General features: G+C 46.6%; 1 protein-coding gene across 3 annotated transcripts in view; it reads left to right on the top strand.

The window, feature by feature from the left end:
* The window catches only part of arhgef10 (Rho guanine nucleotide exchange factor (GEF) 10), a 54,313-nt gene that overhangs the window by 20,728 nt on the left and 10,530 nt on the right, over window positions 1-23,055 (top strand). For all 3 annotated transcript variants that reach the window (XM_048227406.1, XM_048227407.1, XM_048227408.1), the window contains 16 exons: window positions 122-234; window positions 977-1,054; window positions 1,281-1,460; window positions 2,268-2,384; window positions 2,598-2,690; window positions 3,114-3,284; window positions 3,994-4,139; window positions 5,080-5,255; window positions 11,156-11,271; window positions 11,975-12,102; window positions 13,273-13,373; window positions 14,248-14,369; window positions 15,069-15,155; window positions 15,895-16,118; window positions 17,733-17,890; window positions 21,908-22,050. In XM_048227406.1, coding sequence (XP_048083363.1) covers window positions 122-234; window positions 977-1,054; window positions 1,281-1,460; window positions 2,268-2,384; window positions 2,598-2,690; window positions 3,114-3,284; window positions 3,994-4,139; window positions 5,080-5,255; window positions 11,156-11,271; window positions 11,975-12,102; window positions 13,273-13,373; window positions 14,248-14,369; window positions 15,069-15,155; window positions 15,895-16,118; window positions 17,733-17,890; window positions 21,908-22,050 — 2,153 coding nt within the window. The remainder of the gene's footprint in view (window positions 1-121; window positions 235-976; window positions 1,055-1,280; window positions 1,461-2,267; window positions 2,385-2,597; window positions 2,691-3,113; window positions 3,285-3,993; window positions 4,140-5,079; window positions 5,256-11,155; window positions 11,272-11,974; window positions 12,103-13,272; window positions 13,374-14,247; window positions 14,370-15,068; window positions 15,156-15,894; window positions 16,119-17,732; window positions 17,891-21,907; window positions 22,051-23,055) is intronic.

Genomic DNA, 23,055 nt, shown 5'->3' on the forward strand with positions numbered 1-23,055 from the left:
ACATGCTTACCCCAGTGTTTTGTGATAGAGCATTATTTTCAACAGTAAACTTAGCTTACTGCTTTTGGGCTGGGAGGTCATAAGGTCCAGACTCATCTCCTGCTCCGTTCTTGTGTGTCAGAGCGGAAGTCGACCTGCTTCGATGAGGAGGAGGCCGAGATGTTCATCGATGTGGACTGCCTGAGTGTGGAGCCAGTGTTGGGGCCAGCCCCAGAGGGTCTCTCGCAACAGCAGGTTGGACGCTAACACTGTACTCCCACCATGTCCAAACCCACTCACACATACAAGCCTGGGCAGGCAAACTTAAGCCTCAATAGGATTGAATGTTTTGTGGAGAAAAGATTGTATTTTTGTTTTAGAAGATTAGATTGGCTTAGTGATTAGATCCAATAACAAAGCACATTGGGAAGGTATATTGCATCAGCAGGAGCAGCCCTACTTCTCAGGAGAGATCATCTAAGAGAGGCTAGCTTCAGATCTAATGAAACCTATTTCACTTCAGTTCTCAGGTGTGATGAGCTTGATATAAAGCACCAGGTGTGTTTGATTAGAGTTGCTTCTAAATTGACAAGAGAGAAGGGCATATGGGGTTACAACATGTAATGCAGTGTTGAAGTAGCTTTTTTTAACCAATGGATTTTGTCCACCCCCCCCCCCCCCCCTCTATCTCTCCTCTCTCTCTCTCTGCTTACAATTTCGGAGGAAATTCCCTTGTCAATAGCGCTGACTGCTGAGGTATCACTTAGTGGTCATCAGTAAGTGATGAGAGTGAATGGCTCGGGGCACAGTCTGGACAGCAGGGCCCACTATCACATTGCCATCGATCTGTTCTCTCCATTTCAAGAGAGCAGCATTGATTTGCACACAGCCAACCAGTTTTGATAGCGTTGGCACAAATAGTTAGCACTGAGCCATCAGTTTTTTTTATAAGAGTGTGTGTGTGTGTGTGTGTGTGTGTGTGTGACTATTTCAACAGGTGGTGAGGAGGTGTATTCTTGAATCGATATTAGAAAGTGAGAAGAATTATATTGCTGCACTGAAGCGCATATTAGAGGTAAGATGGTGAGATGTGTGAGAACAGGGTTTTAACAGGGTTCTTATGCACACTTGCCAAAGCTGATAAATTATTCACTACATTTATTTAATAGCAAATGATGTTGATTATTTATTTCTACATTGAAAGACTTGTAAGCAATTTGTCAAGTTATTAGAGCCCCTTAACACACTGTATTTAACAATGTTGCCATATTTAGAGGTTTGTGTTTCTGCCATTTTAACAGCAATATGAGAAGCCCCTCTCTGAGATTGAGCCCAAGTTGCTAAGTGACCGGAAGCAGAAGATGACCTTCCATCGTGTGCGTGAGATCCTCCAGTGCCACGCCCTGTTCCAGATCGCCCTGGCCAGCAGGGTGTCGGAGTGGGACAGCCTGGAGATGATTGGAGACGTGTTTGTGGCCTCAGTAAGTGCAGGCAGTCCACCCCCTCTGGGTTATGTGATGTGTGTACCAGAGCTGGTCTAGATAGTGTGTGGAGGGCAAACTCTTCTCAGGTTGAGAAAAGTGATATGCAGAAATTAATTCAGTCTAAATTATTTTAATAATTATATCGCACACCCCTACTCACTCACTCACTCACTCACACACACACACACACACACACACACACACATATACATATATATATATATATATATATATATATATATATATATATATATATATATATATATATATATATATATATATACTCGCTCTCTGTCTCTCTCTCTCTCTCCCTCCTTCACACTCAAGCGCTCACCTCCCACACAAAGTAGCGCCTCTCCGGGAGGCATGTTTCCAGCCACACCACAAATCTCTGCTGCCTGGCAACCCCATCATTTCAGACCACAGCACATCTCCTCTGCAGTAGCATCTGTCTCTGGTTGCTGTTTGTTATTTCAGGTGTGTGCGTGTGTGCGTGTGCGTGTGTGTGTGTGTGTGTGTATGTGGATACTTTCTGTCTCATGATCCTCCCTGACCTCTCTTTTTCACTGCCTCTTTCCGTGCAGGTTCTTTCTCTCTCTCTCTCTCTCTGTCAACATCCCTCTCTCCACACTCTCTCCTTCTCAAACCACACACTTCATAACAGTCCAGCTCTGTTTATGTCCAACTCCCAGGTCCCACAACTCCCCACTTCAGCCTCTGATAAACTCCTGCTACTGGTCAGAGGGCATGAGAACATGAAGTGCTAATGTCCTCAGCATCATATGTTTTGGTGTTTTTTTGCAGTTCTCTAAATCGATGGTGTTAGATGCCTACCGGGAGTATGTGAACAACTTCAGCACGGCCATGGCAGTGGTCAGGAAAGCATGCGCCACAAAGCCTAGCTTCCTGGACTTCCTCAAGGTTCATACATGTTTTATTTTACTCATAAGAAAATTGAACCTAACGATGTAACATTCTTATTTATAAACATTCTTTTTAATTCAGTGTACAGTAGTTAGTCACCATGACCATTCAGTAAAGTAATTAAAGGCCCTGAAACTGTCTTCCTATCAGCTGAGTCTTTATGTCCCCCATAAAAGTTAAAATGTGTGTGTGCCTGTCTCCCTTGTCCAGCACCGCCAGGAGACCAGCGCTGACCGTGTCACTCTCTATGGCCTCATGATGAAACCCATCCAGAGGTTCCCTCAGTTCATCCTCCTGCTGCAGGTATGGCTCAGCACAGGCCCCTCACACACTGTTGTTCTCATTATAGGCATAGTGCCTTTGTTCTTCATCTGTGCTGGCCACACAGGGCTTCCACTGTTCAACCAGCAGAGGGAGCTCTAGGCCTAGAGCCGGGTGGGCCATGGCAAACACAGGATTCCTAGCTGTAGGCTAGAGAGGGTCTTTCCAGACAGATTAAACTTTAATTAGCACTGATGAGGAATGATTGTAATGAATCATAATGTATCCCTTATGCAAGCTGTGTGAGCTAGTGCAGAATAATGTGTCATGGTGGGCCGTAGGAAATAAAATATTAATCAGAGATATTAGTGTTCTGTTATGCATTTGATTAAGTGTGTGTGTGTGTGTGTGTGTGTGTGTGTGTGTGTGTGTGTGTGTGTGTGCGCGTGTGTGTGCGCCAATCAGGACATGCTTAAGAACACCCCAGTGGGACACCCTGACCGCCTCCCGCTGCAGATGGCCCTGACTGAGCTGGAGACGCTGGCGGAGAAGCTCAATGAGAAGAAGCGAGAGGCAGACCAGCGCTGCGAGATCAAGCACATCGCCAAGGCCATGAACGAGCGATACCTCAACAAGGTGCCACCACAGGCCACTCCTCACACAATCACTTGACAGGTCTGAGCAGGCGTCACCCACCATGCCCCTTTCTACTCTCCATGGCATTGGGTGACCTTCACTAGAACACATCTTGAACAGTTGGTCAATGGGCTCTCCTTGAAGCTAGAGCTGAAGCTAAGACTGTCCTCACTAGAAGCCCTGCGTGGGCAGCAGAAATGCCTGTTCTGTTTGATTAATAACAGTTGATGAAATGTAACTGTTTGTTACTGAATGTGTAGTGATGTGTAGTGAAGTTATGGCCATGTTTGGATTCAGAGCATAGTTTATCATGCTATGTTGTTTCATCGCAAAGACCATTGCATGCCTGGCATTTTCAGCAAATCCCCGTTCAGCGTGCAGAGTATTTACAGAGGCCAATCCATTTACTGTGCAGGCCTCCCCCAATGTCAAAAGCAGCCCTCTAATTACTCAGCCTGTTGCCCAGCAGGACTCAGTGCCGTTGGCCTGTATCTATATATGAGCATGTGAGTTTGCTCCTATGGAAGCTAATCGCCATCTGCAGACTTATAAATAGTAAACACTAGTGGATGCATGGAACGTATGGGACATCAAAGTCAGTGGTATATATGGATGCAGCAGAAAAGGATGTTAAATATGAGGGGGTCAGTGAGATGGAAGGAAAGAAATTCATCCCTTTATTTTTGTGTTCATTCTGGTCTGTCCGTAGCTCTTAAGCAGCGGCAGCAGGTACCTGATCCGCTCGGACGACATGGTGGAGACGGTGTACAATGACCGTGGCGAGATCATCAAGACCAAGGAGCGTCGCCTCTTCCTGCTCAACGACGTGCTCATGTGTGCCACGCCCAACGCACGGTGAGGCTCTCCGTCCGAGCCCATCGTCCCCGCATGCCGCTTCCCACACACGAAGGGCCTGGCCCTGGGCCGGAGTCGTGCTGGCCCTGGGCCGGAGTCGTCCACACCACACACAGCTCCACAGGAAGCCGACTCCCTCCTCCCAGAGGCCACGGCTGAAACCACTTACTCTGGAGCTGCTCCATCAAAAGCACTGGGCTGCTCGGCCTCGGCTCGGCTGGGCTCTTGTTTGGTTAAACAGCACATTAGTGGTTAAACACCTGCCAGGCACACCCATGCAGAGTTTACCTGTAATAGATATGCAGACCATACCCATGTCAAGAACTCGAGGTCCTGCCTCCCTACAGGCCTGCACTCTCCCATTTGCAGTTGTGCACATGCAGCAAGATTTTCCGGCAGATCCACTTGCTCTGCCAGTCTGTCATTTGCCCAGAATGTTTCCTTCATAAATCAAACCAAGAGTGTCTTGTTGGCACAGATCTCTGTGTTTGTGCGTATACGGTGCTGTTGCACACAGGCTCGCACGAGCCACGAGCCAGTGGTGGAAGTTACACAGGAAACTGTGCCTAATTTGGCATATTGTGAAAATATGGGGTTTCATCTGTACACTTTTACAAGGCTACGTGTGCATGCCGAATGACTCATGTTTGCCATTTTTAGGCTGTCCTTGATGGAACTGACTGTTAGTGGGATGTAGTTACACTGTTTGCTGTTCTGAATGTACGCCTGTAAGTCAGACACAGTAGAATAACAGTAGAATAACATGCTATAAAACATGCTAACATCCTCTAAAATGCTATCTTCTGGGTTCTATACAGGTTATAATTAGATTAAAACATTGTGCATAAAATACCTCCAATTTGCTGTATTGGTCTGCCAGTATGTGCTATGTATAAGCCAGTATACGGTGCTTGTTTATGAAGCGTGCTGGTCTCCACAGGTCTCCTCAGGAGGGTGGAGGTGCTCTGACCTCGGGCCAGAAGTTCCTACTGAAGTGGAGTGTCCCGCTGAGCTTTGTGGAGGTGCTGGAGTTCGGCTCCAGCGAGGACATGGGGGACGCTGGACGCTTCCCCACACCACACTCCGGAGAGAAGGTGGTCATCAACGCCAAGCCAAGTAGGTTTCCTCCATCTTCATTACTGGTGTGTGTGCTCCTTGACCTATTTTTTAAACAATTTAGGCTTTTTAGTAGGATGCCTGACTTGTCTGGTTCTTTGTTGAAAGCCATTGCAAGTGGGGATGGGAATCACTGACAATGCAATACTACTGAGATACATTGAATCACCATGCTAACAGATTAGCATACTGACTGCTATGCCATAATCCATAATCTACATTCGCTTTAAGACTCTGTAGGTCTGAAGTCTTCAGAAGCTGTCAAAGGTTAATGGATTGTTTGTTTCTGTTCAGCCAGCTACTAAGAGTATTGTATAAAGACAAAAGCCCACACCCAGCTGCGCCGCTGGGGCCCATGTGAGCCTTCCTAATCTGAGTAATTGTTTAAGAGGATGCAGGGTCAAAATTAATTTAAATAATGTTTTTTGCATAGACTGTATTTAAAAATATATCCCAGATTGATTTGTATAAATCAGCTTTTTCAAACTGTATAAATCAGTTTATCAAAGCTTTATTTCCCTTTCATATCAGTTAATGTTCTGTAATCTCCTGTGCTTCATCTTTAGTATTGACCATTGAACCATATGGCACTGAAGGAGATTAAGAGATTAAGTATATGAGCATGGGATTAAAGTATATGAGTACATTGCATCCTTGAAACACATACTGTACTTTAAAGGGTTACAGTGTTGAATTAAAGTCTGTGTCCACTGACACACCCACAAACTAAAACAAGCCAAACTGTAGTTATTGCCACAATGTCAATTTTGCACAGAGCTGGTAAATATTAAGGACAGGCCATGAATGTAGCACTGAAACATTTATGAGTTTTCGGTCAGTCCTGTCATAGTTGTCCAACCTGTTCTCCCCTGGGATATCCTGCCGGGATTGTATCTTGCCTCTCAGCTGCCATCCTTCTTTTAAAAGTCCCTGCCAACGACTTGACCAGATGGGGTTTTGGCACCCGTCGGCTCGGCCCAAGCAGGCCAAGGCCTCGGTACAGATGCAGGGAAGCGTTGCTAATGCTAATGTTGATGTTGACTCTAAATTATCCTGTCAGATGAGGGGCTGTGATCTAGGCTTTATACAGTGTAGTTGAGGTTGTGGTTGATTTTCATTGCCAGAAAGTGAAACATTAAAATGAGATTGGCTGGACCCAGAAAACCCCCCTCAAGACAATAGGAGGGGAGGATGCTGAGAGAAAACAGATTTTGGACAGGGATGAGTTTCTCCTTCCCCACATGGGGCCTTCCCAGTGCCTGATGCTCATTGGCAGGCTTTTGTACTGGCCACTGACACGAAAGCCTTGGACGCCTCGGCCGGTTGTCTCTTAGAGCTCCTTTTTAATTGTTGCTTCTAGTCTGCCCTCGTCTTCTGCACACAGGACGGCAGCATGACTTCACCATTTCCACTTGGACTTCCACTCAACAGCCAGCAGCTGCTCCTTCACTTTAAATGCCTTCCTGGGAATGGACCGGGGTGGCCACACTGTGGTCAGTCCGCATGCACTGGTCATATTTAGCACTGAAAGGGTTAGTCTCGGAAAACAGACCTCCTTTACTTAACTCAAGAATGCCTGTGGTCGCCTTCGAGCTCTCGCATTATGAGATTTGTGAAGCCCAGTGTTCCTCGTCTGCGTTGAAGCTCTGGGGTTCTCCTGAAACGTTGAACCCTACACTTCCTTTTCTAAATAGCGGATATTTTAGGACAGAGGAAGCTCTATATGTTGAAATGGAACTTTGTATTGGGCTCTTTCTGACCAGTCTAAAGCGATGCAGTCATGGGTGCAGTGTATGAAGTAACTGAAGCTGGAGGTCAAAACCACTGCCACCTTATATAACCTCTGAGTGATGTTTACACTTCAAGTCTTCCTTCTTGGGTCACGCTCATGCGTGTAGTGTTAAAACACAGATCAGAATCTCTCCTCTTTTTCACCTCAGGGTTGCCACACTCTCTGACCCACTAACCCACTGGAGTCCATATGGCACGTCTCCGCTGCCAGGCCTGCTCTGTTGCCCACTAACACCGTCAACATGAGCATCTGCTCTGACCGCAGGGTCTCTGGGGCAGATGGGGGACGACTTGTTTTTCGGGCCCACCTCCGGGAAGCTTCTCACCGCTACCCCAAACACTTCTCACAGCCAAGTAGTCCGCCACAGCCGTGCCAGAATGTGCATTCAGCACGGCCTCTGGCTCAACACCTGGACAGGAAAAGAGATGGCTGTCTTACTGTAAGTGGCTGTGTTTAAGGATTGCTAATGTCTGGACTGTCTGTAGGTGCCACCAGCTGTAGCCCTCACCCCACCAGCCATTCGTTCAGCCTCTCTGCGAAGGACAGACGTTGTGGAGGAGGCCACACTGATTAAAAATGGATGTAATGTGTGTGTGTGTGTGTGTGTGTGTGTGTCTCATGCAGCTGACAGTTAAGCACACTCTTACGCCTCTGTACAATAGAGGCACCAAGCTGCTGTCCCCACAGCAAGAAGACGAGGCTCTGCTGTTCCTTTTAACCCTGTGGGCGTCTTATTAGTGGGATGACGAGAGAGAGAGAGGTGCTTTAAGAGTCGCGGAGCATGTCATTTTTTGCTCCCTTCAAGCGTGCCGTGCAAAGATTTGGAGAGCAAACAATGACTCATTGAGGGGAGAGGGCCTGTGGTAATGACTGGAGCAGAGGCACTGTCTCTCTCTCTCTCTCATGCTGAAGAGAAGCGTAGGCGATCTGCAGCTCGACTCATGTTAACCACTATTGTATAGCCCCCTCCTCTCTCATTCATTCTCCCCCTCTCTCCCTCTCCCTCTCTCTTTTTCTCTCTCTCTCTGGTTGCCTGGAACAGCTCCATACCATGTCATATCTAGACTGTAGTACAGAAGTACATATGACGGCACAAGAGATGTGCTTGATGTTGAGGACCTGTTATTATCTTTCCCTTTGTGATCCCAGCGAACAACACCTGTTTGTCCTCTTCCTCTTTCCTCTCCTTGCTCCTCTTCCTCTTTTCTGTGTATTTGTTTGTGGAAACCGCACCAGTCTCTGGGAGTAGCTCGCCCTGTCCACTGCTTCATTGAGTCACATTAAGCCAGTCAGTGTATGATGCAATGTCCAGAGCTATGAGCAGCAAGGCCGGAAAAGAGGCACAATAGATCCTGTCAGGCCTTTGGCCTTCAGTGGTCAGCTGCAGAGCACTGCGTATGACAGTCATCCTGAATCACACTCCACTCAGGAAGGAAAGCCCATCTCCATGGAATATCCTTTTACTATTGTTGAGTGCGGATAGTGATAAGTATTATAAGCACTTGTGTGCTATCTGCACTCATGTAATTGTTAGTAGGGTGGATTGCCCTAATGTGGGACGTTTTTTGCTTGTCTGACTTCTGTAGTAGCCTAGGCTATATTAGGCTGCAATGTGAGGACAACATATTAAATCCACATCCAATTTTGATGACGGGACCCTACAACTTTGGCTTTTCCTTACTTTCACTGGCATTCATTACTTTGGGGAAGAGCCACACCCACTGGAGCTTAGGTGTCCCATATTAGGACAATTTATATATATCTTGGTAATATTGGTTATTTGTCATTTATATTCACCAGCAAAATAAACCCATCAAATAAACAATGCATTGTCCCACAAGTGTTACCTGGGTAATTCCATTGATTCTACTAAAGTGTTACTTCAACAGTTTGAAGTAAAAAGCTAAGTTAATTCATAAATTAAAAGCATGTGAGGAGTGCTTGGAATGCGTTTCACCCTTGCCCCCTCCTTTTCATAAATGCTACCATTAAGCGCCAATAAAGCATGTTTGACATTTGCGCCCTGAAAAGGTTTTCGCTGATGTCCCTTCGGATTGGCTCTGTGAGCAGGGCTCTAATGTGCAAATGAGGCAACAGAGTTCTCACAGAGCCATTCGTGGCACGGTTGCACCAGAACAGGGCCGTTGCCATGGCACCAGAACACAAGGGGGGCATGAATGGCCATTGTACAGCTGTGGAGAAAAAAAAAAAAAAAAACTGTGAGTTCTGAAAGTGGATGTCTGTCACGGCCAGATATTTTGGGTTTTTATCCGTCAACCTGTTCCATTTTGGCATCCACATTTATGAGCAATGTAGGGCTCCAAAAAAATGACATTTGAAATTTAGAGCTGACACTTGCTGATTCTTTAAAAAAAAAAAACGTTTTGTGTTTGTGAAATTGGCTGTCACACTATATCATGTGGCAGCCTAGTCACCTGTGCGCTGGTTTGTTGGCTCAGGCCACCAGACCACACCAGCCTTCATATCTGGAATGTGTCACAGGAAAAGGAGCAGAAGAATTCTCTCTGCGATGGAGAGATGAGAGGCAGAAAGGGCTATTTCCCCTGGGGACGTGGCATTGAAGAGCTACCAACACCGTGGCTCTTCTTTGGGACGTCCTCATTAGAGATGAGTGGATGTTTGAAAAGACTATTACCATGCAAGCCGAGCCCCCATTCCTTCCACACTTGGATGTTGTCCAAAGATGGCGGTCCCAGCGCGGGCCGACCCCTCTGACTCTGCCCTGCTCCCGCCTCTCTGCAGCGTCTCCCACAGCGTTTAATTACCAGGACGCCGCTGTGTCCTTGAGCTGCTGTAGCTCATGCTCAGATGAATCCGATTTGTGTTTGCGTTGTTGCTGCGTTGCTGTGTTTGCGTTGTTGCTGGGGCTCGTTGTTTCTGACTGGCCTCCCACAGGGGCCCACACATCACCGTGTGCGTGCGGGTCGCGCTCGAGGATCCCCAGACCCAGGGTCTGTGTTGAGGCAAAGAGGTCGACAGGCCGCGCATCAACAACTCCACTAGCGACAGACTCCACGTCATCCCCCTGCTCCCTGTGCGACCATTGAAATTCCTCTGCTGCAATGGATGCCGAATCGATTTAGTGGCTGTTGACTTAGTGCCTGGACAACTTGAATAAGTGTGCAGTTTGGCTGGGCTCTCACCAATTATTTCCCCTCTCTGGTGATTATTTGATTCCATTCTGATTTGTGTTTTTGCAGCAAAAGCATAGATGCCTCCTGTGCTATTTCCAGATATTTTTTTCCCCAGTGAAAAAGTTTAACGCCATTTCAGATGGGGCAGATCATTTTGCATTCGAAGCGTTTTGAGTTTTATTGCATGATGTCAACATGAAGGGAAGTTATTGGAAAGACAAGTTTTTGAGTCAGTGTTCATTTCCAGATGAAGTGACATTTAAGGCTGGTTGGGTTTAATCCCCTTGTTAAGACTTCAGCTGGTGCTGAGAGGCCACTGAATGACCACAGCGTGTACCCCTCCGGTCTCCCTGCTCACTCTTAACATTAGTTGGCAGACGTGGAGAAATCCAAGGAGGAGGAACAGGATTTATAACTGGCCTGCCTGGGTGAGAGTGAGAGTGGATAGAGACTGGGGTGCAGGCCAGTCGTCTAATAGGTCTGGAGAAGTGGGCCTGTTTTTCCATTGTCTGAGCGCCGGAGCAGAAATTAGGACAAATAAAACACCCTTTCGTCTGAACCAGAAGTTTACAAAATATGTTCAAATGTTACTTGACTCCAAGAGAAATACAATTTAGCCCTAAACTCAAACATTTGCTGGAGCTAAATGAAAGGGAGTAAATCATAGGGCTATTTCTAAAATAAGATTTGATGTGTTTATATGTTAACCTGTCGACTAGGAGATTGGCTACACACATGAGGTCAGCTCTCTGGCAAGGTGCATTTGATTACAGCATTTGTCTGGACTGCACAAAATAGCCTATTGCAGTGTGAAGTGTGACTGAGCAAACCTCTCTAAGAGTATATGATGACATTTGCTAAAAATATATCTGTCCTTTCTTTCTTCCTTGTTATTCACTCCACTGGCTTAACATATTGTATTTATGCTTGCTCTGTTTCTCTTTTTAACACAGATAAACTCTACATGGGTCCAGGACAGCTGTATCAAGATCTGCAGAATCTGATCCATGACCTCAGCCTGGTCAACCAGATCTCTCATATGATTGGCAGCTTAAAGGGGAACTACCAGGTAAGGACATCAGCTGACTATAGTACACGCTTTGTATAATTGGATCATTATTGCTGTTATTGATTCCAACAATTTAGTAAAACCATGAAGACAAGTACATCCTGTGACGAAAGCAGCTGTCTAAAGCAACTCCTAATATTTGAGTTTGAAGATACTTATTTCCTGTTGAGAGCTCAAATGATCCACTCCAAATTTAATTCCAGACCCCATGGCTTGCATAAATGGCTGGGCTGTGTGTGGGTAATTTGCTGGAGCGCTCCGTCGGTGCCACTTGGATGCATGTCTGCCAGAGCCTGCTGGGTTGATGTAATGCTTTCTGGCTGCTGGTCAGCCGCGTATGGTCCGTGTGAAGAGACACTCTCGCTCATCCCTGACAACACAAACACTTCCCACAACCTCTCACTGTGAGAAAATGTTTGCCTTTTTCCCTCCTCTGCGTTTGACCCGTGAAAACAGGCCGCAGAGGTTAGCCCAGTGCAATCTACACTTGGCCAAACACAAGGAGTAAAAAAGATTTCTGTGAGCTCTTTTCTGGCTTTAACTAATGAGCCCCACAACAAGGTTGGTGTTGACCATTTATCTTTCTAATTCTCTTTTTCTTTCTTTCTTTCTTTCTCTTTCTCTCTCTCTCTCTCTCTCTCTCTCTCTCTCTCTCTCTCTCTCTCTCTCTCTCTCTCTCTCTCTCTCTCTCTCTCTGCTGCAGAATGTGAACCCTACGGTGGCCCAAGACTGGGTGTCTGGCCTCCAGCGGCTCATCCTGAAGAAAGAAGAGGAGATCAGGGCGGCCGACCGCTGCCGAATCCAGCTGCAGTTACCTGGGAAACAGGACAAGTCAGTCTGACCCCGCTGTGATCGCCCTCTTCCTCCACTCGTTATTGTCCCCTCTAAATCTCTTGCTCTTGACAATGAAGGCAGCTTCTCCAAGCCAAAAAAAATAACCTGTCTAGACAAGAAACCAGAACAATACTGGCGAGTTTATGTCTGCCATACTGCCATACATACTGTGAGTCTGTGCATGGAGGAGAAGGAGGCCGGGAGAGAGGAAATATTAAGACAGGGCGCCAGTCTCACATGATCAGTCCAAAAGCCTCAGAGAGTCGCTGTCTCCTCTCTCTCTCTCTCTGTCAGCTCCTTAATGTGATCTTATCGGCCTGATTTTCTCGACTCGATGCGCCACATTTCTTACATTTGGTTCTCTGGGGAGCCCGACTGCAGCTGCTCTGCATGCAAAAGTTATTTTGGCAAATTCTAACAGCCACTCTCTCCTGTTCATTTTCCCTAATGTGTACAGTCTCTCTCTCACACACACACACACACACACACACACACACACACACACACACACACACACACACACACACACACACACACACACACACACACACAGAGTTGTTTACTGTCCTTCACCAATTTGAACTGGCTGGATTAGCCAGGAGCATCTATAGAGCGACAGCTGCAGAGGCTTTTCATCCCAAACGTCTCGTCCAGCCCAAAATAACTGGCTCTCGTGTGCGGAGACAGTGAAAGGGCAGACGCATGCCGGACATACCCCTCTCTACTCCGCCGCAACCATACGTTCTCATTAGTCCACTGTCATCACGCCGGATTCCTCTACAGTCTCTTGGTCCTTGCAAGTGCCTTCATAGGAGACGTGAGGCTCTTTGAGAAGCGTACTGGTTCAGTATCAATAGATCTATTATTCAGACAGCCAAACACAACACTCAAAGTGTTCAGCTCGGGGAAAAAAGGGCTTTTGAATATTGAAGAGGCTTCTCATTTTGTGCAGTGCTAGACACAACATGTTTTTCCATGATATAGATGGCTGAGATGCAGCTCAAGATCCAGTTCAAGTGTGGTGATCTAAGTCTGGGCACGTGTTTCACCCTGACCTGTCCAAAGGCATTCTACAGCACGTGACCCTGTGATATCCTCATCTTCATCATCTTCTTTTGCTTATCCCTTCTCCTCTTCCTCCTCCTCCTCTTTTCCACTATATTGCAGGACTGGGAAACCCACACATTTCACTGCCGTCTTCAACACATTCAGCCCCGGCATCAAGCAGTCATGGATCAGTAACCTGCAGATGGCTAAACTGGCCTTAGGTATGTCTGTATGTCTGCATCACTCTCTCTCTCTCTCTCTCTCTCTCTCTCTCTCTCTCTCTCTCTCTCTCTCTACCCCCCTCTTACTCCTCCCACTGACTCATTCATTCTCTCTCACTCAAATATTACTCTCCCTCTCCTGCTTTCCGTTGATCTCCCTTTTTCTCTCTCACTCTGTCCATCACTCCCTTGCCCGTTCATGTTTTTCTCTCCCTCCCGCACGTTGCTCCCTCTGTATTCCTCTCTGCCTCACTCATATCCATTCTCTCTCACTCCCCCCTTTTTCATATTCTCCCTCCATCATATTCCTACTCCGAGTCTTGCCTCTGGTCATTCTCACTGGCCCCAATCTTGAGGAGCGTGAGCTGGGCCCTAGCAGGGAGGATTCAGGCCCCAGATATCTCCCTTCTCCTCACTGCTCTGCCTCTCCGCACTAAATCCTCTGCTCACCCCTGAGCCGCACACGGCCCCAGAGTAAATGTGTGTGAGCCGGTCCTACGCATGCCTCCTCCTCTGCAGCCGCATCCTCAGGCAGACGTGCTCCAGATACCGTGTGGATGGAGTGTGGGAGTGTTTTTTTTAATTGCTCTGTTTCTGAAGGGAAAGTCGTTAGTGTTCATTTGCGCGGTGGTCTGACAGGGAAAATGCATCAGCGAGGAGGAGGAGGCCGAGGGAGAGGCCAACGGGCACAGAATGAATGACCGCTCCAGATAGTCAGCAACACATTTGGAAATGTCGTTTGTCGGTGGAGTTTACATGAACATGTCGTAATTTATTGATCCACTCTGTTTTTCTCATGAGGGAGATTTCTTTTCATGAATGATGTCATGGAACTCTCTCTCTCCCTCCCCCACTTTGTGTGTGTGTGCAACAGAGGAGGATAATATGCAAGGCTGGTTTTTCGCTGAAGATGATGGGAAGCAGATCAAGAAGCAGAAGCACCCTCTCCTGCTGAAGCAGATGCCTGTAGTCATGTCCAAACTGCAGGAGTTCAAGGTGGGCACAGTGCCATGCACACTGTCCTGTCTGGTTATTTAGAAGTTAAAAGTCAAATAAGGCCCTTTTCTTTTTTCTTTTAAATTCTGTGTAATTCTTAACTTTGTTCGCACAGAACACTTAGAAGATGTTGTCTTGTCTGTGTTGTTTTTGCCTCTTATGGTTGAACATGTCAACAACATATCGCATTATTAATACACCCACACTTTTCAACTAATATTGGGAATACTAATTACATGATTTTTATGAATGTATGATTTTTATAGACCCCATTCCTCAATAGGAGCGTGAACGGGACTTGCTGTGCCGATACACATTCAGTTTGTGGATTTGCTGTATTTGCAGTTGGACGTGTTGGGCCCAAAGTGGGCCGTGGTATTTTTAGAGTGATCAATATAGGGCTCGCGCTCAGTAAGGAATGCCATCTGCACACAGATAGTGCCAGCCAGTGCCCACACATTTCATCAGACAGAGTACCAAAGGGGTCACGCAGATTAAACCCATTTCTCATCCGGTAAAGGACGCTCTCAGACAGCACCTATTTATTTATTAACGACAGGGCGCTGTGTGTCTTTATGTGGGGTGGCAGGGCTCGTGTGGTGGTTTGCCATGTTGTGAAGGTCTGAATGGGGATGTGGTGGGCCAACGTTTTCAGCTCCTTTGCGTCTGTCTCTCCATGTTTCCTTTTCTCCGTGTCAGGTGGAGTGTGCGGTGCATAATCCAGAGCCTCATGTGAACAGTGAGAGCACCGCGGACATGCCTGCCCTGGGCCACGGCTTTGTGTGGGTGAGGATCTCTGTCTGTCTGTCTCCCACACTCACTCACTCTCTCTCTCTTACTCACACACACACACACACACACACACACACACACACACACACACACACACACACACACAGAGATGAGCCCACTGAGCCACTGGTTGATTGGTTAATGAACCTTTGGTGCGAGAGGATTTTTAAAGAAGTGCTTAGACATCTTTGTTTGATTCATAAGCACAGACACAGGCACCATGCAGGTAGCTGAAGATAATAAGATCCATTCACTGCATATTTCATCTGACACAAGCCCAGAAGTGTCAAAGTCGACTTCAGACGAATGCTGTTCTGCCTGTGTTCTGCCCATCAGATGCAAATGAATAATTAAACACCACTCTTCACATTTTATTGCCCACCTCTCTGAGCCAGAGTGCCTCTGTTAAAGTGTGACTCACGAGCTCCATTCAGAGAGCCAGAGAGCCATGTTTACTTTGGGGGCCGTAGAAAACATACACGTTCCAGTGACTCATAATGGCCCAATTGATCGACTGCCCCTGCTCTGCGGAACACTCTGGCTGATTGTTTGTGGGTGCCAGAAATGGCGTGGTCCAGCTCTTAACAAGCCATTCATCTCCTACGTGGGGGGTGGGTGCCAGTAAACATGCCAAATATCTCATGTAGAAAACCGACGTACGTGATCAGCAGTTAGAATGGAGAATGTCACAAAAGCACTTCTTATTGCCCATAACTGGGACTCTCCCTCTCAGGTGGCCAGCTGCACCAATCAGATGGGGCAGATCTCCATCGTGGCCATGCAGAACTCCAGCCCCAAAGTGACCGAGTGCTTCAACGTGGAGTCGCGCATCCTCTGCATGGCCTACGCGCCCATGGAGGAGGTTTTGGCCAACGGGGAGGGCAGCTCGGACGGTGACCCGCATCCAGGGAAGAGCGGCCACGCACCCACCATCTGCCTGGGGATGGAGGAAGGGAGGTAGGGCCCTGCAGGTCCCCACTCACCCCCAACACCATCACCAGATAGATAGATAGATAGATAGATAGATAGATAGATAGATAGATAGATAGATAGATAGATAGATAGATAGATAGATAGATAGATAGATAGATAGATAGATAGATAGATAGATAGATAGATAGATAATACTCACTCACTCACTCACTCACTCACTCACTCACTCACTCACTCACTCACTAACTAACGATCCCCAAGGGGAAATTAAAGACCAAATTCAACACCATTTCAGCAGCACTCAGATCCATCATCCGTACAGTATAGAGCAGAGAGGCTTCACTTGCTGCTTAGTAGAAACAAAGCACTAGGGCTGCAACAAGTAACTGATCCATTGATTAGTTGTCAACTATAATATTATCTTCAAACTAATATTAATTGGCAAGCTATTTTGGTAATTGGTTAATTGGTTTGTGTCCATTTTTAAGGAAGAAAATGCCTCAAAAGTCTGATTGCAGCTTCTTATTTTCAGCTTTACTTACCCCTCTATGACAGTAAACTAAATATCTTTACTTACCCCTCTATGACGGTAAACTAAATATCTTTACTTACCCCTCTGTGACAGTAAACTAAATGTCTCTACTTACCCCTATATGACAGTAAACTAAATATCTTTACTTACCCCTATATGACGGTAAACTAAAGTGTTTAGAGGACAAAATCTTTGTTGAGGGCATAATCTTGGGCTTTGAAAACACTGATTGAGGACTGAAGTAAAAGACTCTTAATAATACCTCTCCATAGACCCAGCAGGAACTGCAGTGGGATTTGGAGGAGAGGAGGTGGAGGACAGGTCTCTGTTAAACATAACAGTGCACAGCTATTCAGGATTACAGATATTAATGAGGTCATTTTAGGCTGTTAATCCCGAGGATTAAAACGCAGGCCATTTTAGCACAGCCCGCTAGTCAGAATCCAGGCAGCACCAGAACTGACCTCATTCATCAAAATCATTAACATCACAGTAATCACTTGGGAAGAGGAGCTGGAGGATTTCCAAATGACAAATTGATTAATCTGCTTAAATGTGTACGTGAAAGTTTGCTTGCTTGAGTAGTTGAGTCAGTGATATGGATTATACCGAACCTAAGAGTGGATTTTGTTTTCAACAACTAAATTCAGGCCAAGAGAAAACTGGTGGTCTGTACTGGTGGATTGAACTCATTTGTTACAAATGTGTTATACATTCATCTTCACCTTTTAATATGTGAACCAATTCAAGTTCAAGTAGTTTGTTTATACTAATAATGCAATTCCTTGAAATCCCTCAAGAGCTAGCTCAACTTCTCAACTAAGAATAAATTAATAGTAGTAATTAAAAAGGTATATTGTGTGTGTGTATGTGTATGTGTGTTCGTGTGGGGGTGTTAATGGGGTGTGTGGGAGGGGGATAATGAAATGGTGTGTGTGTGCAGCTGTGAACAATGATGCTAAGAAGGGTATGGGAGAAAGCATTGGTGTCCTTAAAAGCTTGTTTCTGTGGGTGAATGCAGCAGACTTGAGCAGCAGATTTGAGACTGCTAGGGCGGAGGCAGATGTGTGTCTCACTCTGGTTATTTCTCCCTCTGTTTCCCCCAGTATCTGTGTTTACAAAAGCAGCCAGCGGTCCAAGAAGGTCCGTCTGCAGCATTTCTTCACGCCAGACAAATCCACCGTCACATGCCTGGTCTACACGTGCCAGTGTCTGTACGTGGGCCTGGTCAGCGGATCACTGGCCATCTACTCCAGAGCTCCAGGTAAGGCCCCGCTCCGCGACAGGAAAGAGCAGTCTGCCAACTCTTGTTTCCCTCTTATTGTGTTTGTGCCCGCATGGATGGATGGCTGTGCTGTGTTGCACATCATTGAACACATTATTGTGCTGCCTCTCCAGCAGATTGAAGGCTTCCAAACAGTTAGTTATGTAATCAGCCCTAGATGTGGGCCCTTTCCTCATAACAGAGAACTGTCTGTTTTGGCAACACGTTTGATCTGTTAGTGCTTCCACTGCCGGTTGCTGTCTCTTGCCCCTTTTGGTTTTTTTCTCTGACTCTCTCCTGTGATGGTGTTGTGTTGTGTTGCTGACTGGTGCTAGGGGTATTGTGTGTGTGTGTGTGTGTGTGTGTGTGTGTGTGTGTGTGTGTGTGTGTGTGTGTGTGTGTGTGTGTGTGTGTGTGTGTGTGTGTGTGTGTGTGTGTGTGTGTGTGTGTGTGTGTACGTACGCGTACGTACGTGTACGCGTACGCGTGGGTGAAGGGAGGATGAGGCTGGGTGAGTGGAGAGCTCGTCACCTTGGTGACCCTGATGAATCACGCATCACAGAGGATTGGAGCTCCTCTCTCTCTCTCCCTCTCACTCTCTCTCTCTCTCTCCCTCTCTCTCTCATTCCTTTCCTGTCTTATTCTGGACTGTCGTGCCTCTGAGGATCTTGTCGTGGTTGGCTGGGAAAAAACGGCTGAACTGCTTGTTGTGACCCATTTATTTCCCTGCAGCAGAGAGATCGGGAGGAAGCTAGCGCTGGCGTATTTGCCCACCTCTCTGGACTGCCAGTGCCTCGGCCCTCCCACACACTCTCATGTTGCCTGTGCTGTGCAGGTAAAAGCAGAAGGAGACAATAAAGATGGAGGCCAAGGCACTGAAACCAGAAGAGAGAGAGAAGTAGACAGGGAAGAAGACTAAGGAGATTGTTTTTCTTTTTTTTTAAAGAAAAAATACCTAGTACCCACAGAACATGTGTGCGTGTGCGTATGTGTGTGTGTGTGTGTGTGTGTGTGTGTGGTGTTCACCAGAGTCAATTCCCTGATGTTCTTGTGGGGTAAGTTTCATGCTTTACAGTGCAGGCATCTGAAGAAAGAGCTGAGGAAAGCCTTTATTTCCCGAAAACCTACTTTTGAAACTCTCATTGAGTACCAGACTGTAACTCTGGAAAGAGATGAAGGGCTGTGCACACAGCTCAGACACACATTCCCTCCTACCTTATCCTGGTGTAATGTTTGACTCCAAACACCTCTTGGATTCACAATACACTCCCTCTCTCTTCTTGTATGCCTCTGGTAGTGCCATATGAAGCAGTACACAGTGGGGTTGACTTAGCCTATTTTTCAACCTCCACATTTTGTCTTAACTTGCTTGTCAGAAAGTAGTAATGAAAGGGGTGTAGTAAGGGTGTAAATGATGATCATTTAAGCTTCAGAGACGCCCCCCTGCTCTGCTCGGAGTGTGAAGGTCTCCTCGTCCTGAAGACCTCCTCCCAGCAGGTGCATCCTGAGGGGAAGAGAATAGAATAAAAATATGGGAGAAAAAAAACTCACAATGCACCATGGTCTATTAATCATTCAACAAGGAACATGGAAGAGCACCAAAAATAGCTCCCACATAATACATACCCTATCGTGTGTGTGATGATTTGGTCATTGCTGTGAGAAGGTACAGTACTCCGGTGTTTGCCCTTTCCTTTATCGGCTCTGTTTAATGAACGCCTGACCGTATCACGGCCGTGTTTACGCTGAAAAGGTCCGAGGCAAGGAAATGAGCTTTGAGACCTCTAATCCAAAGCCCGGGCATATGAGGTCTTCGATTGGGGAGATGGCAGAAGCAAGAGGGACTCGGCATCACGTCATGTGGCACAGCGAAGAGGGGAAACGGGGAAAGTGATCCATGCCTGTCCCCAGGCCAGGCCAGTAAATGCAGGAACGGAAATTCAGTACTTGTGCGGAATGCTGCTTTTCTACTTCCCTGCCTTGTCACACTTTCCATAATGTCTTTTCTTCTAGGAAGTAGGGCGAGGATATTCTGCCATTATGAGAGTCCTAGTTTATTTTGTAGATTTGGGAAAAGTTATGATAAGATAAGCAATGACGGTAATCCTCTGTAAAGGACGCGCAAATATTACATTTTTCTAACATCCATGGGATGATATCGGCACTGTGAACAGTTTAGTCTGTCTGATATCTCTGAGCCACGGTGGTGATTTAAGCAGTGATAGAAATATGAGCCATGGCACAAATAAAAGCAGGAATGTTGTGTTTATTAGCCTCTCCCATCCCGACCCTGGAGTTAGCCTCGGAGGCAGCTTCTCCTGCCAGCGCAATTCTTCAGTGACTCCTCTTGAGCTGGAGCTGTTGAGCTGACGTTTGAAGTGTCTGAACCAGGTGTGTGCTTTTTTTGAAAGTGATTGAAACTGATGGGACTCAAAGAATGTGGAGGAAGGAGGGTAAAAGCGAACTGACACGGGCTATAAGCATCAAACATTAGTAGGTGACTCACTTTCAGAACAATTTGAACTTGCCCATGTGAAACTTGAAGTCAGCCTTCCCCCTTCATTTCCTTACTCTTTTCCACTCTTTCCACCTCTCTCACACTCACACACACGCACACACACACGCACACACACACGCACACACACACACACACACACACACACACACACACACACACACACGCGCACACACACACACACACACACACACACTCTTTCCTCTCTCCCACATTCTTTTGTGTATGTTCTGCTCTCCTCTAGCACACTTTCTCTCTCTCTCTCTCTCTCTCTCTCTCAGCTCATTCAATCTGACAAAAGCAAGCATTGAGTGGATTAGCATGTAGATTAGGGAGCACTTTGCATTTGAAAATGTCGTGTGAGGGAAGTTACAGCTCACCTGTTACGTAATTATTTGGCAAGTGGATAGAACCTCAGTGGTATTTGCTCTGCTGAAATTGTAGAAAACTCTCATTGAAACATCAATTCTAAACACCATGCATTAAAGGTTATGTAAAATCCTGTGTTTCAAGGAGAAACTCTTGTGTAGTAATGGATTATGCTTTATTCATGTTCAGTTCCAAATATAACATGGTTATAGCTGAGGCATTACGTTTGTTGGCCCAATGCCAAGTATGAAAACTGATTTGACCCCTGATCTGGTGTGTGTGTGTGTGTGTGTGTGTGTGTGTGTGTGTGGCCATGGCCATGTTAGATTGAATGTAATTTGGTCAAATCTAATTTCTTGTGGTTTGTAATGTGTCACTAAAAAGGTTATGTGGTAATGAAGTCAGTCCACAACATGCATACAAACTATGTATTTGTAAGATGCATATCAGGGTTTTCAAGCCAAATAGCTAACATCACACACACACACACACACACACACACAGAGAAACACTTATCCATACAAAGAAGACTTGTTCTTTCCATCTACAGAAGAGCCGAGTGTAGCCTCTTTCCTAGTCATTAGGCTCTACAGAGGTTCTGTGCCCTCTGTGGCGAGGCTCCTCTCAATAGCTGCCTTTGTGGATTCGGCTAAACAAACACAATCACCGCACATTCTATTATGCACTGTTGTAAATTGAAAGCGGCCATTTGAGTATTCAGGGGGGAAATTCATCATGTAGGTTTTCTCATCTCAGGGCTGCACGCTGTTTCTGATTAAATATTCGGACTCTGTGACAATTCACTCATGTTTTTTTCTCTTCAGTCTCCTGCTGAGGAATGTGCTGAATAGAGATGTCGATGGGGAAAGTGTGGGCTGGTATACTGCAGAGGTGCCTTTGTGGCGTAAATAGAAATGGTGTAGGGTACCCACACGGACACACAGACACTGCATGGGAGGTGTGTAGGGTGGTTAAGGAGATGACGAATGCCCTCCCCACCTGGACCGAGGTTACGTAGCATACTTCCCAATTAGAGTGAAGTTTGGCATGACTGCTCTCAGTGATGGCAAGCAGTGTGCAGCAGAGGAAGTCAGGACCTAAAATTAGACTTCATTTTCTCCATTTCTCCCCAGATGGGTCCTGGAACTCGACCTCCCCTAAGGTGCTGAAGCTCGGGGTGCTGCCTCTCAAAGCTCTGATCGCCGTGGAGGACCACGTCTGGGCCTCATCGGGTGGACAGGTTTTCATTGTGGGCACCCAGACCCATGCAGTAGAGGTATGCCGCACACACACACATACACACAGAGAGAGAGAGAAGGGGCCGGAGGCTTAGCCGAGTAGATAGTTGAGGTGGCCCCCCGTTGCTGAGGCCCCAGCTGGCTCTTGTTAAGTCTCCCAGCGGGGCTTTCCGAGAGACAACGGAAAGTTTCCCCGCACACACATGCGGCTCATGACCAGTGCTGCCTCGCACCTCCAGAGGAAAAAGGGCAGCCGCCACATTGTTCCCCTCCCTGAGAGCAAACAGGAAGAGGGGACCTCACTCTGACCCACCACATCAAGAGCAAAGTCAAACATCCTTGCTGCCACACACACCTCCCATCCATATCGGCATATGTCCATGTCTTAGCCAAGGTTTCTCAACTAATCCCCCCTATACTCCTGACTTTGTTCCTAGTCTCTTATTCCAAGTTTTATGGTAGCGCTACAGAATAACAACATCAAAAACTGCAGCTGCAGGAACAGTCATGGCCTCCGATGGGTTACTTGAGGTCGAGTCGCTTGTGGTTCATGAAAGTCTTTGTTGGAGAAGTTTCTCCTCGCTGTGCCACCCGCCTCCATGTACTCTGTGGACTATTTAAAGACGCAGGAGAGAAGTGGGCGTCCTAGCATCCATGGCATCCTGGGCCCAAAGTTCACATGTGATGGTATACTCCAGCATCCCACACTGCCAGTTATTCAGGCACATTGAATCCATTTGCTGAATTGGTGCATCTGAATTTGCATGATTAAATATATTAGAAATGTTTGTTTCTTAGAAAATGAATTTGAGTTTGGAGAATGGAGATCATTAATGCTCGTCATGTAATTCTCCTAGAACGCATTCCGTGACTATTAACTGCTGTGTTTACTAGTTACTAATTCTGTTTTACTGTGATGTCATGGCACACCCATGGCTTTGCCTTCTTTGAATTCTGGAGGCCCAGGAGGGTCTCTCCCTTCCTCTGTCCCTCTCTCTCTCCCGCTCTTTTCGTCTGAGCTGTGTTTCCACCGGGGCCTGGAC

This window comes from Alosa alosa, chromosome 19 (genome assembly GCF_017589495.1).
Source record: "Alosa alosa isolate M-15738 ecotype Scorff River chromosome 19, AALO_Geno_1.1, whole genome shotgun sequence".
NCBI lineage: Eukaryota > Metazoa > Chordata > Actinopteri > Clupeiformes > Clupeidae > Alosa > Alosa alosa.